The sequence below is a fragment of the Pipra filicauda genome, unplaced genomic scaffold (genome assembly GCF_003945595.2).
Source record: "Pipra filicauda isolate LSUMZ 115617 unplaced genomic scaffold, ASM394559v2 scaffold87_size3191425_pilon, whole genome shotgun sequence".
In the NCBI taxonomy this organism is placed as follows: domain Eukaryota; kingdom Metazoa; phylum Chordata; class Aves; order Passeriformes; family Pipridae; genus Pipra; species Pipra filicauda.
Window position 1 is genome coordinate 542,693 of NW_024105064.1, and position 20,332 is coordinate 563,024.

A 20,332-nucleotide genomic window follows, 5' to 3' on the forward strand; every position below is an offset into this window, starting at 1 on the left:
CATTCCAGCACTGTAACTAATTACATTCTGCCTGCAAAAAATTCTCATTGCTGGTGGCTTTTTTATTTGCCTTTTTTTTTTTTTTGGAGAGCTGCTGGTTTGAATTCTTGTGCCATCTCTGCAGCCTGACTACACATTTTTATGTTTAACATGACTAAGCATCTCTGCTTGCTGGAGGGATGCAGTGTAGTGCTCTGCAGTAGGTGATGAGGGTCTCCTGCTCCAGCAGTTGTGTCCAAACACTCTGCTCTGGGGTTTGCTGGAGATGGGAAAGGAAAGACTGGAGCAAATCCCGAGTCATCCCGATCCAGCAGGTTTTTACAGGGTCATGTTTGCCTCGGGGCCACTCCTGTGTCCCCACACTGAGCCTGCCAACAGTTGAAAATGTGCTGCTCCAACAGCTGTGCTTGTTGGTCTGGTTCAAGGGGACTGAGTGTTTCAGCCTCCAAGGAATCCCAAGGAGCCAGGCTGGAGCAGCAGTGAACATGCCCAACTTAGTACTCAGGCCCTGGCAGCAGCTTGGAGGGCACAGCCCTGGTACTGCTGAACAGCAGAGGGGTGGGAAGCAGGAGAAGGGGGGTCTTAACCTGCAAGTAGCAGCAGCAGCAGAGAAAGTCGGGGTATTTGGTCTTCATGCAGCATTTGCTAATCCCAGAGGGCTTGGAATGAGTTAAAACTAGCTAAAGTTATTTTCAGTTGGTGTCATGGCATGAGGGCACCTTGGGTGGTGTTTGTACCCACGGTGACTGTTGTTGTGTGACCCATCTGGTCCCTGCAGGGAGAGTGGGAGCTGTTGGTGTTGAGGTTGGGTGTGATGTCTGCACCTTTTCCACTGACTTGTTGCTTAGTGTTCTTGGTAGACATGTAGGGAATGTATTTCCTCGTGGGTTTTTTTACTTGACCCTTCTAAATCTGTGTGAGGAAGGCTGTTGTCTGGAGGGGGCAGCTGATGAGAGGCTGTTGTGAAGGCCCTGAGTGATCACTCTGGAATTTTTTGAGCAGCCCTCGATGGCTCTCAGCAATGCTGTGTCAAAAGCTGGCTGTGTCAGTGTCTGTCCAAAAATGGAACAGATGGGGTTAATGAAGTCAAGGATTAGGTCCCTAATCTGTGCCAGGACTGCTAGAAATGTAGGGGTTTTTTTTGTCACATGCTAGAAAAAGCAACAAAGGACAAGCATGAGGATTTTCACCTCTCTCAGAAACCTTCTCTCAACTATGCTTCCCTGGCTTTCCTTTCAGCTGATGCAGTGAACCCAAGGATCAGGTGATGACTTAGAAAAATGGTCCCATTCTCCTGGAAATGAAGAGCTCAGGTGCTGGTAAAACTGTTGGCTGGCTTTTTTTTTTTTTTCTTTATGGTTTTACAGTTCCAGAGTGAGGTTTCTCTTTCCAGACTCAGGTTTAACTCTTGGCCAGGTGTTCTCACCCCTGCCCAGTGCCCTGCCTGGGGTCTGTGTCAGGGGCAGGTTGTGCAGGGTGCCTTTAACTTTGCATCCCTCTCAGGAGGGTGGGAGTTGGGTGTCTAATTGCTCCCAGGCTGAGCCCTGAGAAGCTGATGAGTACAAGAAACAGCTGTATTGGCTTCCTGGGTTGGAATGAGCTGTGGGGTGGTTTGAAAACTAAAGCATTGAAGAGTTCTGGTTATTTCAGTACTCATCTACTTTTGTGTGTGTGTGTGTGCAGTGAAACTGGACTCAACCCATTTTTTTCCAGGCTCCTACTTGAAAGTACTGTCTAAGCTGTGGGCAAGGATGGGAAAAGGTGACCAAGGTCCATGTGCTGGTTGGTGTCAGAGCCTTTATGAAGAGCTTGTCAGATCAGGACAGTGGTGATGGGAGAAAACACTCCTGCCTGGACCAGCAGTGACCTCTTGTGGGTAGAGAGGCTGCTGGGGGTGCTGGGAGCTGCCACTTGCAGTCAGGGGGTGTTATCCTATCTGTGGCCCTAAAGTGGATGTGGTGAAGGGAACTCAGATTCTTTCTTGGCTTAAATGTCAGAAACAAACAGCTGTAAGTGGTGCAAAGTCTCTTTTCTTCCTCACACGTGTGTGCTCTGGGCTGGGCTGGGAAATGGTGTCTTGATGGTTCAGGAGAAGCTCAGGCTCCTCTCCCTGGTGAGCCCAGAGTTGGCCTTTGAGCATTTCAGGGGAGTAAAACAGAGCAAGAGCAGAACTTCTGCTCACGTGCTTTTTCCGTGGAGTGTCTTTATCTCTGATAAAAGCTGTCTCACTGATCCTGCACTAAATCCAGGAGATTTCCCAGTGCTGTGAAAGCAGGCCTTTGTCTGTGATGTGCAGGGGTGCTGTGGGGTCTCAGCTCCTAATAATCACTTAAAAGTCCTAAGGCATATGACCAGGTTCCCAGTTAATGGGGAACTGTCTCAGCCCAGCTTCCTACCAGCTGCAGGGGCAGAGCAAAAACTTCTCGTCGAAGCTGGTTTAAAAAAAAAAAGTAATAAAAATTTAAAGGTTATGTCAGTACATTTTGTCTCACAGTGGAGGTAAATTTATGCAGTTACAGCTCAACCAGTGCCTCATAAGATGCAGAGTGTAGCCTGTGTGTCAGAAAGCTCTTTGAGTGGCTGGTGAGATGAATTCAAGTCAGGAAAAAAGATTTTTTTTTTGTCTTTTCACCAAAGACCAGGTTGCTTCACCTCCCTGTGCCTTAAAAACCATCTGAAAGCAAAGTTCTCAAAGGAGATTTTTCATTGTGTCTGTTGCTTTATTACAAGCTACTTGCTTGGATTTTTTTCTACTTCTGAGCTACAGACAATGCTGCCTTTGAGTTGACATGTGTCTTTGGGCAGTTTCCAAATATTTCTGTTCTGGACAACTGCAGATTCCTTGGGAGGGAAGGTAGGAACGTGTGTTTGGGCAGAGACAGCTGCACTGCTCCCCTGCAGCTGGAAGGTAACATCAAAATGCCAGGAATGCCACAGAGATGCTGGATGGCTTGGATGTGGAGATGCCAAGAAAATGAAAGGTGCTGGGAATCCTTAGTAAGAAGTTATTTGCCTTTTATTACTCAGTTTTAAAGCACAAACTCTTTGTGGGTGCCCTGCTGCTGAGTGGTGATTTCTGTGTGTAAACTTACCATATTCCTATTTTAGAGAACAGGGGGAGACCCAGCAGAAAATCCTCTGCCCATCCTATTTCTGATTGCTAAGACAAAGATACATTTGTTTATTTCTGCAACATCTGACGACCCAACAGACTGTTTTTTAAAAGAGAGGAGAAGGGAGTATCTGAATTACAGCCCCAGGGAAATGCAAATTCTGGATTTATTTTGATTCACTCTCTGGCAAGGCCTAATTAAGCTGTGTTATGGAGCCACATCCAACACTCAAAAGCAACACTCAAAAGCCAGCGTGTTTGATAATGTGGTTTGTCTGGATGTTTGTGATAGTCAGGGGAGTGTCTTGTGCTATAAAAATTGGGGAAAGGGGAAACCAAACAACAAGGAAGAAGCCAAGAATGTGTAAGAACAACAACTGGGAATGCAGCCTTGACAAAGCTTTGTCTCGTGGGTTTTTTTGGGTGGGTCAGATGGTAGCTAAAGAAAGGCTGGAATAATGATAAGTTAAAAAAAGCTATTAGTGTCAAACTGTGTTCAGGGGAAATGCAAGTTGCTGCAACTTCCTTTTCCTATGAAGAACATGCAGAGGGCATCAGGCTCCAAAATAAACTCCTAAAAGTGAAAGCCTGCTCGGCTGAAGTTTAACTGAGTGGTAATAAAGGGCAAAAAAAGGTAAGTTGAAAGACAATCTTGTTTCCAGAGGAAGGAATTTTAAACAGAACAACTGACTGATGCCCTGAGGTGACCAAGGAGCAGCACACCAGGCCTGGATGTAGCTGGGGACTTAGTGAAGAGAGTTTTAAGAGGCTCTGAAGTTCTATCCAGAAGCTTCTCGGAAAGGTGTTGGTGTACCTTGTCCCTGGAGGTGCCTCTGGAGCAGCAGGATTGTCTTTGGGTGGCACAGGGAAGGCAAGTGTCAGATGGTCTATTTGTGAGGTGCTCTGTGGTCCTGACCCTCGTGCCCCCCTTTTTTGTACTGTGGCAAAACTGATTTAAATCAACCTGATAAAAAGCTCTAAAGGCTTCATTCAGCACTGGCACCCAACCCAAGGCAGGCAGGGCTGGGTGTTACCCAGAAGCTCTTTGTGAACTGGCAGAGTGGGTGTGAAGGCTCATCCTGCCAAACTGATGTGTCCCCCAGGACTTCCAGGATTCATTAGAAAATTGGATTTGAACTTGCATGTCAAAACCAGATGAAGGTAATAAAAAACTTAAGGAGGCAGTGGAGCTGCAGGTTTGAGTGCAGCTGTGCAGCAGAGCAGGGGAAGAAGAAATTGCTGCAGTGGAAAAACCCGCTCTTGGAAAAACATGTAAGCAGTGGTGGCCCTCTTATACATCTGAGGGGAGTGTGGGGTTAATTTTTAAGAAGTGGAATTATGTATTTTCCAGTAAAATTTTAATGGTGCAAAAGCATATTAGTTACCCTGAAAAAGTTACTGGATTGTAAAACGGTGTGTTTTAAATACAAAACTGGTCGAAAGGAGTGATTTAAAATGTTGAGAACTCTTGATTTGGAAGATGGGAATGTAAAACTGAAAGGACACCGTGGCCAAAAGTGACATGAAGACATGAAATCGTTTGTGGGTTTTTTAAGGTGTTTCCATCAGGTGTGTTTTCTGGGGTGTGTTAGGTGGCTTCGGGGTGCTGGGAGAAGCTTGAGTGGGGACAGCTGGTTTTACAGGTCCCAGTAAACCCTGTTAAAGACTGAGTTCAGCAGGGATCCTTCACGGCTGGGAAATGATTAAACTGTTTGAGAGAACAAGACACCTGAGACAGCAACGCCCTTTGAAAATGGAGCACATCTACATCAAAGGTGTAAAGCACGAGCTGTCTGTGTGGAAGCCAGTGAAGGATCAGGCAAACAAGGACATGCTTTCAACCTGTGAGTTCTTTGAAGGGGAGGCGGGGTGGGGGAAAGCTCTTTCTTATCGACAGAACCGTAAAATCCGTTTAACACGGGAGTGAACGCTCTGTTGTGTCTCCTGAGTCTTTTCCACCCCGCAGGTTGCAGGATGGAGCAGGATGCTGCGAATTAGTGCTGGAATGTGGAAGGTGGAGGTAAACACTGGTGTCACCTGGGGAGGCTGAGGGACCGGTGGTGTGTGTTGCTGCTCTGATAAACCTTTTTTCTGGACATCTGAACGTGTTTTTCCAGTGTGCCCCCGAGTGTTCGTATATCTGCGCAAACACCGAGAGATCTGGCTCAGAAGGGGGCAGGCGAACTGTGCGCTGTCCTGGCGGAAGAAGGTCCCGACAGCAAAAGTAAGGAGTCAACAGTAAAGATAAGGAAACGAGAGTAGAACAGGCGTTTGTTTCTGACCCGTCCTGTCGCGGCGGGGTTTTTTAATTTGGAGAACGGAGGGTTTTCTGTGCCGCGGGGCCGCAGCCGCTTCGCTCCCAGCGCTCCGCCGTGCGCGGCTCCCGGCGCCGTCCCCGGGGATTCCCTGGGGATCCAGGGGAGAGCGGGGGGGCCGGGCCGGGCTCACATGACAGCGGAGGCGGGTCGGGTCCCGCCGCTGCCGAGCCGGCCCCGGCTCCTGCCGCTCCTGCCCTCCCCATCCCATCCCGTCCCGTCCCGTCCCGTCCCATCCCGGCGCTCCCGCGGAGCGCTCCCGTCCCGCCGCGGCTCCTCCATCCCTCGCCGCTGCCGGGACCGGTGCGATGCCCGCCCCGCTGCCCCCGACGGAGCTGCTGGGCTCCGAGCGGGCCGTGGTGCTCGTGTCCTGTGTCCTGTCCTGCGTGGGCTCCTCGCTCCTGCTCTGCTCCCAAGCGCTGTGGCCGGAGCTGCGGACGCGGCCGCGGCAGCTCCTGCTCTACCTGTCGCTGGCCGACCTGCTCTCGGCGCTCTCCTACTTCTACGGGGTGCTGCAGGACTTCGACAGGACCTCCTGGGACTGCGTCCTGCAGGGCGCCCTGTCCACCTTCGCCAACACCAGCTCCTTCTTCTGGACCATGGCCATCGCCCTCTACCTCTACCTCACCATCGTCAGGGGCTCGCCCACGGGCACGGGCTTGCTGTGCTGCTTCCACGCCGTGAGGTGGGTGCTGCCTGCGGCTCCTGGGAGGTGGGGACCCCCCGACACCCACCCCGTGGCCGGGAGCCCCCACTGCTCTGTGCCGCGATGGAGCGCTTGGATGGCCGCTGGAATCACCTGTGCTTCTCTCAAGGAGAGTGTCTGTGTCCCCCTCTCAGATTCCTTTTAAACATGGATTTTGCTGTCTTCTAACCAGCCAGCCCTGCTGGTTACCCTCCCCCCTCCACCCCCCGCTCCCTTCCCAAGTGAAGAACTGGAGACGTGGAAAAGTTAAAAATGTTTTTGCTCAAGGTCACATAGAAAAATCTCTGGCAAGTTATAACAGCTCTAAAAATCCTGCCTTCTGCCCTTACATCCTGGAAATAATATCCTAAAACTCGTGTTTGCGATACCTGTCTGCTGTTGCCAAAACCCCCGCGTTTGGGATCTGTTTCCACGGGTCCCCGACTTCCCTGGTGTGTGGATCCTTCCCCCTCTCCCCGGGCAGGTTGCTGTAATTCAATACCCACAGGAGAATGTCGTCTGCAAGTGATGAGGCTGCTGCTAGAAAAGCATTCTGAAGGTTGTTTTGGCGTGTTTGATTGAAAGCAAGACGAGCCAGACCGCAGTGTAGCTTCATGTCTCGGTTGCTGTTATTTAGGGAGCTGATTTTCCACAGCATGTTCAGTAAAAGCTTTCATTATGCAATTGGAGCTTGTGGAATCATGTGCTACGTCCACGCTGAGCAAAACAGTGATCCTTTAGTCCTCCTTGTTGCCAAGCTTTTGCAATAAATTATAAGAAGAATGATCTGGTTTAAAAGGGGGGGGGGGAAGTCATTGGGACAAACACTGAATTTTCTTTGGTTTCTTAGTCAAATATTTGTCACCTTTTAGTTTCAAACAGCATCAGTTGGGAGATGATTTAATTAGAGTGCAGGTAAGGATGTGCCACAGAAAGACTTTAAGGCTGAGTGTGAATCAGGGAGGAACTTCAATTCCTGCCTTACCTGTTCTAATTGCTGCTTGACAGCAAGGTCGCTGTGTGAGGAAGCTTGAGGTGTCTGGAAACACCAGGTTGGTGGTGGTGAAGCTGAAATAAGATGGAGTGAGACAGTGGAGGAGTTTTTTAGATTATTTAATCTCAAGTAAATAGAGACTCTGAGAGCTGTGGAGAGGATGGAGCGCCAGTAAAGAGCCACAAGTTGCTTAATGGACAGAAAACAGAAGTCTGACTCCTTCTCATGGCCATGCTGGCTCCATCAGGAGACATCAAAGAGTTGAGGCAAATCTGGTCTATTTGTAATTTTCTTCTCTGCTAATTGCTTGGGCGGCTTTTGCCTGTATTTGTTTCTCCTTCTGGTTTAACGCTCCTCAGCCTCATGGGCTACAAAGTGCAGAAAGGAACAGCCAGAGTGACTGAAAGAGGGTTGGCTGTAATCTGTGCACTCTTTCAAAACTGTAAAAGCCCTGAAAGATTGCTCTGCTTTGTGACACAGCTCGAACTGAGCTGCCCTCTGGGCGAATTCGTAAGTTTATTTTCAGTTCTTTACAGCGAAAATAAAATGCCATCTTCTGCCCTTGGTGTGGATCAGCACCACTTGCTCTGTTAAAAGGGTCTGGACAGCACTCACAAAGCACCTGTCATCAGGTGCTGCTTTGTGAATGCCTCCTGCTCTGTGCAGAGCCAGTGGTTAAAGCTGCTTCTGCTTATGAAAACTCAGAGGAAAACAAGTGAGGACCTGTTCTGTGCCCATCCCCTCGTGACACATCATCCTGCTTCCCATCCCTGCACTTTGATGGTTACCTGAGAACTCAATCATGAAGTGAAATTTGGGAGGTAATGCCTGGAGGTGGCTCCCCCTCACCCTTTCCAGTGTTTCAGGGTTCCACTGGAAGTCTGTGGTGCTGGTAGCCTAAAAATCTATTAGAACCACTTCTACCCATGTATGCACTGGTGTCTTTTTGTATATTAGCTGCAGGAGGTAAGTGTGGGAGACCTGTCTAGGGCAAAAAGAAAGGTGACAAAGGCAGGTAATGAAAGTTAAATTTCTTTTTTTTTTGTCTAGGCAAGAACCTGAGATTTTTTTGTTTTCCCCCCTCCTTGCTTTGTAGTTTGCCAGCACAGTCATGCAGCGACCATTGTGTGAAGAGTCATTCCAAGACACCTTTGGAAGGGATCCAGGGCAGGATGGAGTTTTGTCAGGCGTGTTTCCCATTCTTCAGGAGCAGCTGCTCACAAGGGGCAAGTGTTTGTAAAGATGAGTGCTTTGTGGATGTGGAGTGCAACCAGAGACTTTATTCTTTAGCTGAGTGGAGCTGACTAAATACATGTTGGGAAGTCAGTACCTGAAAGTCTCCGGAGGGAAATGAGGATGTCACACTGGACCAAACCTGTCAAACAGGTTTGTCCCTCACCACTGGTGTGGTAACACATCCACCTCTTCTGCTGCTGGGCTGGAGAGCTGCAGCCTCTGTTTGGGTTTTAAACTCGCCCAGCTCAGAGGAGCTTTGAAAACAAGCTTACACTCAGCTTTGGAAACATTTACGCCGTTGCAAAATGTGAGTTCTGGCATCCAGGGTGTACAGGACCAGGCTACCTCGTGTTCTGAATTTCTAAACATCTGGTTGGGTAATGTCATCTCTGTTGTGAGAGCAGCTGATCTAAACTCAGGGTGAGGAGTGGACCAGACAGACAGAACCCACCTTGGGATTGGTTTTTTTTTTCTTGGCTTTTGACAGCAATTGCTGACAACCTTTGAAGTATTTTTATTTCGTGATCAGGCGATGCATATAATCATATATATGCTTTATTTATAGCATTAATAATTAATATTTAATCATTATAAGCATATATATGTCTTGTTTATATTTATACATACATATAAATGTGTATTTGTTTATATATATATTTATGCCGTGCATATGTACATACACATGCATGTCCATGGAGTACTTGAGGTCCTTTCATGCACTGCTGTGCTGTTCATCTCAGTCCTTGCTGGGCTGCCTCATGCAGGCTTAAATTAGGGCAGATTTGTTCTGGAGTTCTGCTTGCAAGGTGTACTCAAAGCTCTTTACCTGGGATATTGGCTGGGATATCCAGAAGACTGATTTTTCTTTCTCTACAGAGGATAAATTCCTGTCCCCAGAAGGAATTGCCTGCAGGCCTGCTGGCAGGATGGCTTGTAGTCTGACCTGTGCAGGCAGGTGACAGCAAATCACCTCTTGTAAGAGCCTCTAGGGAGGGAAAAAAAGCAGCTGTGCAGCATAAATCAGAATGTGGTTATTAAACAACCTGACCCAGGCACACTGAGGACAAGAAAATCAGGGCAAATCGAGCTGAATGCTGCTGGAGTTTAGGGGTCCTTGTCCTGCCTTGTTGTGGTATTGATGTGCAAGGATAACAGTGGGTTATATGTTTTTTTAGTAATCCACTGCCAGGAGCTGTATTAGGGGAATAAGAAGTGTTTTGTCTGCCTTACAGGTGGGATCTCCAGCCATCCTACAGAGATGCAAGGAGTTGTCACCTTCCCCTTCTCTCCCACTCTGACTGTAGATCCAAGTGTGCTTTGGAGAGGCCCAGCCCACATAATTGCTCTCGGAGGCTCAGAGGAATATTTCTGCCTCTCTGTTATCCTGGATCCCTTTCATTCCACTCTTTACATACCCCTGGGGTGATGACTCCTGGTTCTTCAGTTGCTCCATTCCTCCAGCTGGGTGCAGAGCGTTGGCATTTTGCAGTCCTGGTGAACTGTCATTTAGGAGTTCTTAAGAACAACCAAATCACCAGTCTCAGTTCTCCTTTCCACTTTTCTAAAATGGAGCTGAAGTTCACTGAAATGTCTGATTGCTTTCTAGATCCTTTCTGACTTCACTTTGAAGTGGTTTTTCCAACTTCACTTTGTCCTTGGTGTTGGTCATAAATATCCATCTGATCCCAACACGCTATTCCAGTGAAAATTAACTGCCTGCTGTGCAGCAGTTTTCTTCCACACTCGTCCTTTTCCCACTTATATACTGAAGATTTTTGTAAATCTCTTGCCTTGGGGTCTGATATTTCCTACTGTGGCTTCTCTGGCTGTGTCTGTGTGGACTTAGGCTGTTTTACATCCACACACAGTAATTTGAGCTGCTTTTATCTTGATTCTCTCTCAGTTTCAGGTCACTGTTGAGATGATTATTTAGAGAAATTAGTTTCTTAATTCACTTCCTTTTTCTTGGTACTTACGTGCCTTAACGTGGTTTGTCGAAGGAAATGCCAGTTCTCTTGAATTCTTTACCTTAGTTCTTCCAAGTGAGCTGAAAATGGAATGTCTTGGCACGTGCAATGGTTTTCAGAGAAATCCCCATTTTTACCAAAACGAGCCTTGGATTGTGTGAAAAGTGTCACGGTGGTGGTGACATTTGGGATGTTTTTAGAAAGCCTGCTCTGATAACAGCGTGGGGAGGGCTTCCTGCAGCACCCCTGTCCTTAAATAACAGCCCTGGCTTGGGTCAGCACTGCCTGTTCTGAACTGAACGTTGAGACAAAGTGTCCTAAACGTGCTGAAGGCTTGACTCTGACATTTTTTTACAGTGTTACATTTGCATTTGTTTGTTTTGTGAGCAGGTGAACCTGGACATTATTTAAAAGTAGGAAATGTAGGGGTATTTTTTGAAATCTAATAACATGGGATTATCTCTGATTCTTCAGCTGGAATTTCAGATAATCTGGTCAAGGCAACTGCTGTTTGCCTACATAGTCTGGTGCCTGTGGAACCCATTTTTGGGAGGAAGATCCTTTCCATGCTCTCTGCAGCTGCTCCAGGCTGTCAGTGGAAGACAAGCGTGAACAAGGAAGGTACCAAGAGCAAGAATTTGTTTTCTCTGCACCTGGGCAGCCCAGGAGGGTTGTGCTGGGAGCTCAGTCTGAGCACTCTCAAGCATTTATGGCATTTATTGAATGTCTCTTGTCCCTCTTCAGGCTCCACAGGGTTTTCCCCTGAGGATGGATGTGGGAAGGGCAGGTGATGTATTCAGCTGGATGCAGGGCACTATTTCAGCCCTGGTGTCATTTTTATGTTTCTGTGGGCTCATGGAATTTTTCTCTTCTTCCTCGTGGCTTCTTGTGGGCAGCCCAAGCTGCTGAGTGACAATTCATGTGTGTCACCACAGTTGTTTTTCTTCTAAATGCTTCCTTATATTTGCCTCTGCTGTCAAGAGACAAGCCGAAGTCACAGCTCCAAATTATGTGAATATGGCTCCTCTTGGCATTCTTAGCTTTCTGCTGTTACTGCCAGCACTTTTCCTTGGGAAGAAACTTGCTCTTTGTCCTTCAGAAATTATGCTTTTGCTCCCAAAATATTTCCTACACCTCCACTTCAAAGCAAACCAAACCACTGATGGAACAAAGTTGTGGATTTCTTTGTGTGCCGGTCCTTTATGTGCCAAGTGTCACTTTGGAATCAGAGTGTGGGATTTGGTTGTTTGTGTTCTGAAAGCCCTGAGTGAGGTGGCTGAGCCCTGCAGGACAGTCACAATGTGCAGTGCTCTGGACTTGTCAAATCCTCAGCCTCACCTGTATCCAGGGGAGAAGGGGAGTAGGTGGGAGGGTGGGATGTCTCCTCTTCACCCTGAGTGTGCTGTGCAGGCCAGATCAGAGTGTAGCACATCCTTACACATCTGTCCTTCAAGACTGGGGATCCAAATCCCTATAACAGGTCCTCAGGAAGTGGATTTGCAGTCCACATCCCCACGCTGTCTGACTGTCAGCCCCTTCCCTTCAGCCTGATGGTCTGGAACAACACTGGCATCCTGGCTGATGGAGAATCCCTGACCTGCCACCCGTTTCCCTGAGGTGTGGGGGGCACTAAACCCAGGATGTTCTTGGCTTCACCTTGCTCTCTGTGCTCTGCCCTCAGCTGGGGTGTCCCCCTCGGCATCACGGTGGCGGCCGTGGCTCTGAAGAAGATCGGCTACGACGCCTCCAACGTTTCCGTGGGCTGGTGTTGGGTCAACCTGGACGCCGAGGATCATGTCCTGTGGATGCTGCTGACGGGGAAAGTTTGGGAGATCCTGGCCTATGTGACCCTGCCAGTGCTCTACATCCTCATCAAGAAGCACATTAACAGAGCAGTGAGTACTGTGCTGTGTTGCAGACTCGCTCTGTGGTTCTGCCTTCCCAGTGCTCTGCAGTTTCTGGGCCACATTTAGCAGCTGCACAGGCAGGAATTGCTTCCCAGCACTGAAATGTCCCCACCCCTGGGAGCAGCAGTGCCCCTGCAGCACCACCACACAGTGGCTTAGCACAGGGATGTAAAAGCTTTTTGAGAACGTACAGGGGTTATGGAGTGTTCATGAGGGAAATGCTCAGTCCTACAATAAGAATTGAAACAGGATGTGAAGGACAAAATTCTGCTTTAATCAGTGTTCTGCAGTTCCACTTGTACCCAGCCCGAGACTGGACTTATCTAACCTCAGTCCTTGCAGTATCAGTGAGGATAGTTTGTGTTTATGAATGTTTTGTACTGGCAGCATAAAGCACTGTTTGGGAGTCTGGGCACTACATGGCAACAGGCACCACACACACACTGCACAGGAGACACCCTGGCCCCGGCAGGGTTTTGGAAATCAGAGCTTTAGTCGTTCCTTGGGAACACAAAGAATCCAGGCATCTGGGACAGCATTTGCATAACAGAGACATCTAGGTTGAGAGTGGCAGAAGGAACTGCATCCAGGGATTCCTTTTTTTCCTCTAAGTTGTATTAGAGTTTAAAAAACCCCTTTCACGTGTGGATAGGTGTCCTTCTGGAAAATGCTGCCACTGCACTTGTGTAGCTGTGGCAGTTGTAGTAAGGGATAAAGACCAATCTGGTTAGGGCAGGATCCTGCAGATAAGCTGGAAGAACAGGGTAGTTTCAAGCAGCCCTAAGTGTCCTGGGAAAGGGGAGTTGGGAAGGGTTTGCTCGTGCCTGTCAGCACCACCTGACATAACCCCGACAGGACACCGTGTCCCAGCCGCTGTCAAAGATAGAAGTGTGACCTCCTGGAAACCTGACCAGCCCAAAAGGCTGGGCTGCTGCTCCTGCTCTGCCAGGGATTCCTGGAAACTCTGCTCTCCCTCCCCACTGCAGCCCTGACCCCGTGCTGGGAGCAGGGCTGGGGGCAGGCGGCTGTCACTGCTCTCACATGGGGGTCTGAGGGTCTGCAGCAGCTCGTGGAGCCTTCTGGACCAGAGCACCTCTCCTCATCCCCGGGGAATTTGCCAGGCCTGGAGCTGCTTGCTGAGCTTCTGAACTGGCAGGGAGCCTCCCACTTCCAAGGAAGAGCAATAGGCAACCAGAGCAGGGCTTGGGGCTGTGTTCTGGCTGAAGGGAGTGTGGCAGGAGTGGCTCCTGCACAGTCAGAGGCAGGAGAAATTCTGGCAGTAGCTGTTGTGGGGGACACACACAGGTGTGTGCTGAGGGCTTTCCAAAGGGAAAAGACTGCATGGGGGTGGGTGGGAAGCTGCACTGAAAGCCCTCGGTGGGACTGGACTCAGCCCACTGTGCAGTGGGGTCACACAGCTCTGTCCTGTTGGGAACAAGGTGTCGGGACTGGCAGGACTGGAGCGAAGGAGAACCCTGAGCATCAAAGCTGTGTGTGCTCAGTAACCCTGATGGCAGGAGGAACAGTTTCCTGCAGGCCAGCTCTCCAGAGATTTAATCTGATCCAGGGCACAGATCCTCTTTTTTTTTTTTTTTTTTCCCTACATGTGCTGGTACAGAGAGAGGTTTGTCCAAATCTACAGAAGCCCGTTGCTGACAGTACATGATCAGAAATCAGGCAGCAGGTTCTACACAAATATATGATATACATATATATATTTCCAGATGTGTATATATATTTTTTTATATATATATATGTATGGCAGGAGGCCTTCACAAGGCTGAATTCTTGGCCCCCCATTTGCAAAGTCCTGGCCAGCAGCACTGCCCCGGCAAAACTATTTGGTGGAGCACCATGTTTTTATTTATATTCTTATGACCTGGTCTCTTGGCAACTACCCGGTGATGTGTGCAAGTCTAAAGCTTTAGTGGGACTCTGATAAGGGCTGGACCTCCCTTATTTGCCACTCCCTGGCTCCAGCAGGAATGTTTGTTGCCTGCAAAGGCAGAGTGTGGCCGGTGCTCACAACTGTGCCCCTGTTAAATTCCTGCAGGATGCAGAGATTTAATTTGCTCTGGGAAGAATCCCTGGAGCTGAATGTCCAACGTGTGTAGGTTTTTGTTGATGTTTTCTCTCTCTCCCCCTCCCTGGAAGCATGCAGCTCTCTCAGAGTACCGCCCCATCCTCTCGGGAGCACCTGCATTCCAGCCCAGGACTTCCATAGCGGACAAGAAGTTGATTCTCATCCCTGTCATCTTCATCTTCCTCCGCATCTGGAGCACTGTGAGGTTCGTCCTGACCCTCTGCAACTCCCCTGCCGTGCAGAACTCAGCCCTGGTTGTCCTGCATGTGAGTATTCGCCAGGAAATGCATCGGGAGGGAGGTGAGGTTTCGGTGCTCTCGATATCCCTTCTTTTGGCAGGATGCTGCGTTGGGAGAACACCTGCTCCCTGCTGGCAAGCGCTGCCCGGGATGCTCAGCCACAGCAGTGGTTCCAGCAGGGGCAGCGATTCCAGCAGCAGCTGTTTCAGCAGCATCTAGTGGCTGCAGGATAAAGCTGCAGCGGGGAGGGATGGACAGTGCCAGCTGCCTGTAGAAGCAGCTCAGACCAGGAATGTTGGGTGTTTGTCCTTCAGGAGGGCTCAGCCCGCTGCTGCCCTACACCAGGCTGCAGCAGTGCCAGCCCACAGCAGCTCTCTGCTCTGCTTTCGGGTGCTCTCTCTGGGGAAAAAAAAAAAAAAGAAGAAAAAGAAAAAAAAAGCTTTATTTTCCTGAATTTGTTTTTTCTCGTTGAGGTGAAGTTGGTGACTGTCATGCAGCTGGTCTGTCTGACATGATGTTTTCTCTTCTCTGGGGGGTGCCTGGAGGAGCAGCACCAGTTCATTCCTTTCTTGCCCTTGCAGGGAATTGGTAACACGTTCCAAGGAGGTGCCAACTGCATCATGTTTGTGCTCTGCACTCGGGTCGTCCGGGCTCGGCTGCTTTCCTTCATCTGCTGCTGCAAACACGACGAGGGGGATTGGCCCTGGCAAAGATCAAACAGCTCCTGGCAGCGCCCAGAACCCCACAAGGACGTGCCAGGCCCCGAGCAGACAAAGCCACTGCTTTCCAGCACCTGAGCTGCCTCCACCTCAGCGTTGAGTCCTTCTTTCATGGTAAAAAAATCCAGTGTGAGTCTTTCCTCCTGCCTTGCCTGTGCTTCATGGTCGGAGGGGTGGGGACAGCTACCAGGGAGCAGCTGGCAGAGGGGGGTTTCTGCTGCTGCTGCTGCTGGGGGGGATTCCCTGTCTGACTTTGCAGGTCCTAAACCATTTATAGGACTGCTCCACCCTCCCTTTCCCCCGAGCTGGGGTGGTGGCTGTTACTCGAGTCTGTAAAATGAGGAACTAGACTGCAGGGCTGTCTGGCCCTCAAGGACAGGACACCAGTGAAAACTGAAGAAGAGGAATTAGTGGCTCTTTTTGATGTAAAATACCACGTGCACACACATTTCATCAGCACTGCACAGTTCAGATGTTTAGTGCCCTGAGTTTTCCTCATGAGGGAACACAATCCCTGCTGCCAGTCACCATGAAAGGGAAAAGGAGGGGAAGTGATTCATCCAAGCCTGCCTAGAAAGTCTCTAGGAGCAAAAATTCGACAGAATCTCTTAGTTTCAGACACAAGATGGGGCACTGATGTCCTTGCACTGTTGTGTGAGCACCTGGTTCCTTTGTGCTTGACCTCATGAGTGAGAGCTGCAGAATTTATAGGGGTGTCAAAGAGTCCATTGCAGAGCACTTGGGGCCGGGGTGCTGTGTGGGTCTCTGTCTGTGAAGCAGGTATTGATAGAGCTCTCTCCAGGAGAGAGCAGCTGTCCTGACTGTTCAGATATATGTGCTGGCATGTGCTGCCTCTTCAGGAAGGGTATGAAACCATCTGTGCTTCTGCAGTTGTACTTCTCCCTGCAGGTCCCACTCAGTCCAAAGGGCTGAGCCTGAAAGGCAAGTGCCTGCCTGGGACATGGGGATGGCAGGGGATGAGCATCCTGGAGGGAAGGGGCTGTGGGGCTCCGAGGGGATCTCTCCTGCATGCATCTCTTTCTTCTCCTCCCAGAACCACACAGCCCCAAAAAACCACAAAGGACTCTTTATTTTTAATCAGTTGACATTTTCAATTTGTAGGCCAGGTTTTTGCAAGCAGAACAGGAGCCCTGTGAGCTGTCTGGGGAGGAGGGGCAGCTGGCAGGCTGCTGCTGCTCCGGGCACCCGGCTGCTCCAAAGCTGCTCTTGTTAGTTTATTTTAGTCACCCTAACAGCAAGCACAACAGTTACATGATCCAGAGCTCTTAGGGGACTGTAGGCAGAGGCAGGCCCTGTTATTTCCTGAAGCCTTGGCATTAGCTTTATTACTATATTAGTATATTTAAGCCCCGTTGTGCACAGGTTGTGTAAACAAGGGGAGGTGGAGCCCTCAAGAGCTCAGAGCCCATTTAAAGGGGATGTAGAAGGGCTCTGCTCTTACCATCCCTGGAGTCTTTGAAAGGTAGATGAAAACATCTTATCTTTGCCACATATAACTTCAAGAGGTTGTTTTTTTTCCTCCTTTCAAAAGGCTTTTTTAAACTTCTAAAAGCTAAATAGCAACCTGGGTAGCTCAACTTCATGTTGGTCCCATGAGGCCTGGAAAGAGGAGCTGTGTTAAACTTCTTGTAGAAAGGCAGGATAGTAATTTTTGAATTTTATGAGACTTAGTGTTATGCTGTGTTCTGTTTTTTGGACCCAGCCCTGAAGAGAGAAAATAAAATTGTCACCAGCTTGGCTTAAGGGAAAACAAAGCAAAACACACACACATAAACACCCAACACACAAAAAATAATCAAAACAGATTCCATGTTCTCAGTTTGCCTTTTTCCATTACAGAGCTCTGAGAAATGCTTTTGAAGGGAATGTGCAGCTCACCAGAATTACAATTCCAGCTCCAGGGGTTCCGGGGAAGCAAGCTGGGTTGTAAACACCAGAAGTCTGTGACATCTCTGACATCCTCGTGTCAGCAAGGGCAGAGAAAGAAAAACAGCCAACAGAGAACCTCTTAGAAATGCCTGTGGGTCCTAGCACTGAAGTTGAGGGTGACCTAAATACGAAGGGAGATGGGATGATAGGGGAGGTGATGTGTGGAAGTGCCTGGCTGCTCCTGGCAGGTGCCCCTCGGTCTCTGGGTGAGGTGTGAGTGCAGGGCAGGTGCCTCAGCTGGGTGTGGAGATGGCTCTGAACTCTCCCCTGTCAGGCATGGACTGGAGAATTCCAGCTCAGGTGTTCCTGGAGGTGGCTGAGGTTGTGGTGCCAGGATGTGTTGTAGGAGTGGGTCCATCACGCCTGTTCCAGCTGCTCCAAGGTGACATCCCTGGGGCTCGAGCTGCAGCAAAGCCTCCTGGCTTGGGAAAAACCTGGCACAGGCTGTGCCAGGCTCTGTGCACAGGCTGCAGGGTGGGGCGACAGTCCTGGGTTGTAACTGTGCTTTGTTCTGTGCAGGTGTGGGATCATCCCGGAGTCCCACAGAGGGAGCTAAAGCCCGGGAAACGCGCCGCTGGAGAGGCTGAGCAGATGGAAAAGGTCCCACTCCTCCTTGCCCTCACATACCAAAGGCTTTGGTCTTCAACTTTGCTCAGGATCCTCTGGAAGAGACTGTTTAACTGCGCTCCAGTTTCCTGGTTTCCTTCCCTTCTTCCCCTCACCCTCCGCTAAAAATCTTAGAAATCGGTTTGGGGTTTTGCTTTTCTGTCTGACGAGGCGAATGTGTGGTGAGTTCTGAGGTGAGCAAATATCACAGGGACAGGGAAACTTCAGTAGCTGCTGAATAGGACTGTGCTGGGCATGGATTTCAGCCCTAGCGTGCCAATCTTCCCGGGAGCTCCAGGCTGGCTCCTGTTCTTCACTTGAACACGGACAACAACGTGCAAACAAACGTCTCTGTTTGGTGGTGGTGGTGGATGGTTCCTCTGGTTGGTTTATTCCTCCTCCTGGATGGCTGAGGGCCTTCATCATCATCAGGGATTGTGGTGGCAGCCCGGGAGCTGCCTCCTGAGGAAATCTGAACTCTGCAGAGTGCCCTGGTGCTCAGGGATGTTCCCCAGAGCCTCCCGCAAGGACAGCCCTCCCAGCAGTGCCCAGCCAGTGCTCTGAGCTCCAGAGCTCCCCTGCTGAAGGCTGCAGTCTGTTCTTGCTTTGGGAGTGTTGCATCAGACCTGGGGAGGGGATGGGGGTTGGTTTGCTTGGTTTACTCTTTGGAGATAATGTTTTACTTTATTTACAGCTCCTCGTTTGCCTGGTGTTAAAATATTTCTCCAACTCGTACAAAATAAAGTTTCGTTCCTTTACCAGGACGCTGCCCAGCATTGCCTTTGTGCAGAGAAAATGGGGTCTCATTTGCTTCTTAATTCCAGAGCCCCATGTCTGCCGTTCCCTGCAGTGTCCTGGATCCAGCACCCCTTTCCTATTCCTGGGGGATCAGGCTGCCATATCTACCTCTTGCTTACTTGCCTGGAAGCCTTTTATGCAGCTGATAAAGCAGTATCTGCATATGACTCATTTCCAGGCAAATAATGTGTTTCTTAAATCATTGCTTGCCCTTGAGGCCCCAGTTGTAGCTCAGTGCCCCAGGTTATGCCCAGGACTGCAGATGACACTGAGCCTTGACTGAACATGCAATTCCTTCCCAAAATGCAGATGGAAAGGCTGCTGATGTCACTCTCTTGGTGTGGGATGTCTCCTAAGGAGCCTCCTCAGGGCAGGCATTGCAGTGAACCCAACCAGCGCTTTTCTAGAGCTCACCACTGAAGTCCTCCAGCAGATTTCATGTCCTGGAAACTAAGCTTCCCCTCTTAATTTGTTTTTTGTTTGTTTGTTTGTTTTTTTCTCCCCTAAAGATCTCAGGGTTTCATAGGATCCAGCTTTTAGCACAGACAATTGGGCTGAGGGTAAATAAATCCCTGCACAAGTGCTTGGGAACTCTTGCCACATGGTGGGCAAGGGCAGAGGAGATCCAGAGTAGAGGTCATGTCTTCAGGCAAACACCCTCTGGGGTGAAGGGCAGATGTAAGAAGCACAACGTGTGCAGAAGCTGAAATTGTAAAATGCTTGTAAAATTGGCTCTTTGCTTCTTCCTGGCTCTGTCCTGTGCCCAAGTCCAACAGGATCTCAAGTGCTGAAGGTGTTACACCCCTGCAATTGCTTTGAAAGTCCATCCATCACCCTGTCTCCCTTCATCAATCTCTTCCAAGGTCATCCCGGCGCCAGTTACCACCTTAGGGGTGTTGTCAGATTCCTGCTGTGTTTGGTAAATCTTCAAACTGTTCTGCTGCCCTAAGCAAATATTTACTCTGAGGGAGGATTTCTGATGACAAACTTGCATGTTTTCTTTAATTTCTGCATGTGTCAAGATTATTTCTTCAGGAAAGGAATTTAAAGACCACGATAGAGAATTCTCCTCCCTTATAATAATTACATCAGAGCAGTTGTCATTCCTCCAAGAGCTCCCAGCAAAATTAGGCTGTCTTTAAAGAACAGTAATTCTGTGAAAGAAAAGTGTCCTTTTCTGCAGTTTTCCCACCCCTGGGGCAGAATTTTCCCTCTTGGCTAAAGATCTGTGAAGGGTGAGAACACCACCAGTTGCTGAGTGAGCTGTGACCTCAGCAGCTGTGACACAGGAGGGTTCTTAAGGTGTGACCCACCATCAGATATCTCGGAGAGCTGTGTCCTTATTGTCATTCACTTGTAACAAAAGCAATAAAAGAGAAATTCCAAGAAGTGTGGGGTCTAAGTTCCACTACTCTAAAAGTGGCAGGGCTCTGCCCCTTCTACCTGGAGGAAGGGAGGCTGCAGCAGTTAAAGAACACATATACAGGACACGTGGAAAAAGAGCTGGTGCTCAAGCCAGCCAGTTAAAGAACACATGCAGGACACGTGGAAAAGAGCTGTTGCTCAAGAGGACGTGTTTTTTTTGAGCTGACTGTTAAAGATAGATGGACTAATAAAGAGGAGGCTGGTTTTCCTCCAGCTGCTGGAGATATCTGTGAACTTTGCATTTCTCTGCTAAACTCTATAAATTGTAGTCGACTATTAACCAAGTGCTGGGCTGT

The 20,332-nt window shown here is 49.2% G+C and overlaps 1 protein-coding gene and 1 long non-coding RNA gene across 3 annotated transcripts; both read left to right on the forward strand.

Moving 5' to 3' along the window:
• The first annotated feature begins 152 nt into the window (after positions 1 to 152).
• LOC113991987 lies at positions 153 to 5,507 on the forward strand. The gene is made up of 3 exons (XR_003542120.2): positions 153 to 4,956; positions 5,079 to 5,132; positions 5,230 to 5,507. It is a non-coding gene; the product is annotated as an uncharacterized LOC113991987 (long non-coding RNA).
• Positions 5,508 to 5,559: 52 nt separating this feature from the next.
• Positions 5,560 to 20,262, forward strand: GPR157 (G protein-coupled receptor 157). Of its 2 annotated transcripts, XM_027728778.2 has the most exons (5): positions 5,560 to 6,112; positions 11,991 to 12,204; positions 14,371 to 14,565; positions 15,120 to 15,371; positions 17,727 to 20,262. In XM_027728778.2, exons 1-4 carry the CDS (start codon positions 5,736 to 5,738, stop codon positions 15,333 to 15,335), a joined length of 1,002 nt encoding a protein of 333 aa, XP_027584579.1. In that variant the 5' UTR covers positions 5,560 to 5,735; the 3' UTR covers positions 15,336 to 15,371; positions 17,727 to 20,262. The 2 variants fall into 2 exon arrangements, with proteins under 2 accessions (XP_027584579.1, XP_039246792.1); XM_039390858.1 differs by having other exon boundaries at positions 15,120 to 20,262.
• Positions 20,263 to 20,332: the final 70 nt, after the last annotated feature.

Excerpts from the sequence above, each read along its gene's own strand:
- GPR157 (XM_039390858.1), top strand. The coding sequence starts at position 5,736 with ATGCCCGCCCCGCTGCCCCCGACGGAGCTGCTGGGCTCCGAGCGGGCC. Across the intron at positions 12,205-14,370 it reads AGAAGCACATTAACAGAGCA|CATGCAGCTCTCTCAGAGTA; the intron begins GTGAGTACTGTG and ends CCTCCCTGGAAG. Across the intron at positions 14,566-15,119 it reads CAGCCCTGGTTGTCCTGCAT|GGAATTGGTAACACGTTCCA; the intron begins GTGAGTATTCGC and ends TTGCCCTTGCAG.